Raw genomic sequence first — 4,954 nt, 5'->3', positions numbered from 1 at the left:
ATTGTGTACTGGAGCTCTACTCTTGTAGTACTGACAGTATTTAGTACAGGAGCTCTGCTCTTGTAGTACTGACAGTATTGAGTACAGGAGCTCTACTCTTGTAGTACTGACAGTATTGTGTACAGGAGCACTACTCTTGTAGTACTGACAGTATTTAGTACAGGAGCTCTGCTCTTGTAGTACTGACAGTATTGTGTACAGGTGCTCTACTCTTGTAGTACTCACAGTATTGCTCAGTACAGGAGCTCGAGTGCACCTATACTGAATGACACTGACAGTGCCCTCAGGTCCAAAATAGTTTTCTGCAATAGTGTGTGTGTGTGTGTGTGTGTGTGTGTGTGTGTGTGTGTGTGTGTGTGTGTGTGTGTGTGTCTGTATGTGCGTGCATGCGTGTTCGTGTGTTTGAGAGAGCGAGAACATTTAAAGATGCTTGTTCGGGCGTTCAAACAGCTGTCGGCGTGGCGTGCAACTTGAAGTCGTGCACTACAGAGATCATTTGCATTGGCCACTAACCGGTCAGACGGCATGCCTCGCGGGTTGTCATGGAAACACGCCACTGTTGTTACTGAAACGAGCCCGACTACCAACAAGGGAATAGCGTTTTCAATACAGAGGACGGATCCTGTTTTATCTGATCTTTTACTCATTGTTATTTTGGTATCAGGGCAGAGCCTGAGGTTCCCAACCTGAAGGGAGAGACGCAGCTGTTGTGACAGACATTCTGAGATGTGAGTCCATCCCGGCTACCATCCAACTGGGGTCCAGTGGACTACACACACACACACACACACACACACACACACACACACACACACACACACACACACACACACACACACACACACAAACACACACACACTCACACACACACACACACACACACACACACACACACACACACACACACACACACACGCACACGTTCGATGACCTACTAGGACGATGCACTGATGTCCCAGACAGACATTCAGACTTCCTGAGTTAGGTGATAAGGTGTGAACGCTACTCTTTCTGTTGTCGTGGCAACTAGGGAGAGACCCACACTGGGATGCAGAGGGCCTGGTGGTGGAGGGTCTGAGTTTGGAGGGGCCTAGGCCCTAGAGGGTGGGGGGACTGGAGGGTCCAGGGCAGAGGGAGTGGACCCTTGTTATTAAAACCTTTGTGGGGTGTCTTACAGCTTACCTAAGCAGACTCTAATCTGCCAGACGCTTCACACATATGGTCAATGAGCTCATCCATAAACCCATCTACCCCCCCCCCCCCCCCCCACACACACACACACACGCACACACACAGACACACACACACACACACACACACACACACATACACATCCCACCCATATATCAATGCCTACAGCACATATTGACACAAAAAGACGATTCAACATTTTCTTGAATAGAGGACCTGACCATCTTTCCGTGTGTTCGTGTTGTAACATGTAAACATGATGGACACATGATTCATCTGGCTGTAGAAGTGAATGTGTTGCGTGGATACAACCATATGTCTGGATGGCTATGTCTAGGTTCAGACTGATCTCCTGATACCAGATCAGACATAAAGCTTACACTACACGCTATAGTGTAGAGTTATACACTAAAGAGTTAAATAAAATGGATAACAATAGTGATGCACTATAGAGTTATATAAAGTTTAGATCAATCCTAGTGTATAGTTGTGAACTTGTTGTACATATTATATCAACCACAGTGTTCAGTGTAGTTATAGGGTTTACTATACACTTGTTATATAGTTTATATTAATCATTTTTGCACTAGACAGAGAAGCATTGTTTCCCACAGTTGAAGATGAAATCATGCAAGCATGATGTATGTCAGTAGGTGAGTGAGTCAGTCTGTCTGTCTTTCTGTCCCGTCTCATGTGACGCTCCTGGTTGTCTCCGTCTCTCGGTCGCAGACAGCCCCATGCTCCCCGGGGTCATAAATAAAAAAGCGTCTTCATCTTTGTGGCTGCTGGGATTATCCACAAGGGCCCCTGAAATGGCTCCGTTTACAAATGTATGGGAAAATACGGGAAATACGGGACTGCATGGAATCAGAGAGAGGATTCCTCTTCCCTGCGATGGGTCTTTCAAAAACACAAATGCATTGAAATGTGTGTCCAACAGATCGTTTAAAAACGAAATAATTATCTTCACGTCTAACCAACTTCATTTTGAACACAAATTATATTACATTTGTGAATAACAAATTCAAAATTCAAAAGTATTGGGAAGGTTTGACTTGAAGACTGTAGTTCTTTTGTTCCTGACGAGAGGCCAGTTAAGTCCCCCCCCTATCCTTTCACCACGCTAAGGGACACACAGTCTCACACGGCTCCTCTGAGGGTTGGTGTGTGTTGGGTGGGAATTCGTCTCTATTTGAGATGCAAATTCCTCTGTGAGCTGAAAGAGCCGGGGAAACAGGTGTGTGTGTGTGTGTGTGTGTGTGTGTGTGTGTGTGTGTGTGTGTGTGTGTGTGTGTGTGTGTGTGTGTGTGTGTGTGTGTGTGTGTGTGTGTGTGTGTGTGTGTGTGTGTGTCTGCAGAGGCGTGTTGAATGATAACACATAAGGGCATTGAGCTGGCCTGGAGGGGTTGTGGTGTTGAACTGATCCATATGGTTCTCCTGGTATCAAACACAAGGTGAGACAACATCCTGGATTGCTTTTTCTGGATTTGGACAAATTTAATTCTTGAAAAATTGAGATTTTTGGTACAAAAGAAAGTCTTTAGTTTCAATAGCATACAGGCATTGGCTATTTGGATGTACAATGTAGGAGATAATTACATACAAAAAATGTGCAGATATAAATAACCTCAAAGTGATTGCTCAGTTTTTTTTTTTAAATGACCAAGATTGTCAGTTATAGTCCTCCATCAGAACAGCTGTGTAGCTGTGTTGCTATAAAGAGTCATTGGTTTCGAAGCATATAGAACAAGTGGTTTACGTTTTTAAATATCTTAAGAAGCACAAGGGAGCCCTCTATGGGTCGATCTGGTGTGCTGCTACTGCTACTTCTACGAGGAAATAATAAACAGTATAACGCAACAAACCAAAAGAACTGGCGCTCATGATTGGTAATTCCCATTAGCCAACAAAAGTTTACCTGAATTCAGCAAATAATATAAGATGCGCAATCCAACATATGGCATAATACATGTGAAAAAAAAATCAACATCGTTCCGTCCATATAAATGATTTGCAGAGAAATAACTAAATCCTATCTCAAGGGTTAACAAATGTATACAGGTGGCTTGTGATCCTCACAGTGTGTTTAAATAATAAAACATTAAAAATGATCAGTCACATTAAAAGTTTGAATAATTGTGCTCCCAACATCTTCTCAAATCTACTCACGTATATATTGTTTAAAGCCAATTTCAGGACATTTTGTTGCACAGCAACATTATTTAGTGCAAATATACATTATAATTATAATACATAATAAAATCATTATTTATTACTATATTATAATCGAATCATTATAAAGTGATTGATTCAAACAAATACATCATTATTATTGTTATAATACATTATGATAAATCATTTTGTATTACTATAATATAAACATGACCGTATAAAGTGATTATTTAAAGACTTTACGGAAACGACACTAAATGTTAGTCATGTCAACATCCTTCATGGGCCTTTCAGTCTTATTACAATTCAAGATATCTCCAAATATTTAAAAAAACGTGGCAATATCCTGTGGATGGCACTTAACATGGTTGTACAGCAGGTTACAACAATAATATTCTCATTTTGTCTGAATAATTTTGACTTTCCTTCAAAGTTTGATCAAGTATTTCCTTCCTCCCACAGCTATTCATTTAGTTAGTGTTCATCAATAGTGTGTATCTAAGATTTCATCAACAAAATCACAATCATGTACACTTTTAACCCAAAATCTAAATCTATATGAATAACAGAACAAAAATTAAGCAGCCAAAGCTTTGGTGGGAAAACTGAGCATCTAAAAACAAGACACTACATGATAGCGTCGCTCCCATTGGTGGAAGCCCCATCATACAGCAAGACGCAATGAGCAATCATCCCTCTCATTGGTGGAAGCCTAATCAGACAGCAAGACGCTACGAGGTAGCATCGCTCCCATTGGTGGAAGCCTCCGTTAGCATCCTTCCCGTCGGTGGAGTCTACAGGTAGGAGTCATGCTCTTCGCTGCTCAGGCTCTCCGTGGAGGCCTGCCGGGAGTCGTCCTTCAGGGAGCGAGAGGGGTCGCTGGGAGCGGACGGAGGGACGGACTGCGCTCCCTTCTCCTCCTTGTTCTTCCTCTTCTTCTTCTTCTTCTTCCCCTTCCCTCCGGCTCGCTCCTCCCCCGGGCCCCCGTTGGACGGGGCAGTGGCCGGGGGGGCCTCCACCAGGATGGTGGGGTTCTGCTGGAGGTCCTGGCGCCGGGGGGGCTCGGCGGTGATGATGGCCCGGGCGCCGTGCATCCTGCTGGGGGAGCGGCAGCGCAGCTCCCCCCGGCTCTCCTCCCAGCGCCGCCGCTGGGCCACGTGCTCCCGCTCGATGTCCCGCTCCGACACGGGGGACTCCACCACCTGGGGGGGGGGGGGGGGGGGGGGGGGGAGGAGAGGGGGGAGGGAGGGAGGGAGGGAGGTGGAGACGAGTTTCAGTAAACCATTCAAGGTGCTAAGACCAGAACGTTTGAACGTCTTCCACTTGAATGGTCAAAGGGGAAGCCTGTGAACACCACCTTCCGCAGCCTAGCCTGTACTGACTGAATCTCACCGGTACCTCAACTCTGCCTAAAATCTCCTACACCTGTGCCTTCCCTATACTTGCTGTACCTGCCCTGTATTTACTGTACCTGCCCTGTATTTACTGTACCTGCCCTGTATTTACTGTACCTGCCTTCTGCTTACTGTACCTCACCCGTACATACTGTACCTCACCCGTACTATCTGCACACCCTACAACAACTACACAT

At 45.0% G+C, this 4,954-nt stretch overlaps 1 protein-coding gene across 1 annotated transcript in view; it reads right to left on the bottom strand.

Annotated features, from left to right (window-relative positions):
* Window positions 1-2,663: 2,663 nt before the first annotated feature.
* The window catches only part of LOC307074174 (TBC1 domain family member 10A-like), a 14,171-nt gene continuing 11,880 nt past the window's right edge, over window positions 2,664-4,954 (bottom strand). The window contains exon 9 of the mRNA XM_079734198.1: window positions 2,664-4,565. Within this exon, the coding sequence (XP_079590324.1) occupies window positions 4,158-4,565 (408 nt within the window). The 3' untranslated portion in view covers window positions 2,664-4,157. The remainder of the gene's footprint in view (window positions 4,566-4,954) is intronic.

Source organism: Pollachius pollachius, assembly GCF_949987615.1.
Source record: "Pollachius pollachius genome assembly, chromosome: 4".
NCBI classification, from domain to species: domain Eukaryota; kingdom Metazoa; phylum Chordata; class Actinopteri; order Gadiformes; family Gadidae; genus Pollachius; species Pollachius pollachius.
This window is presented reverse-complemented; position numbering and strand designations above follow the sequence as displayed.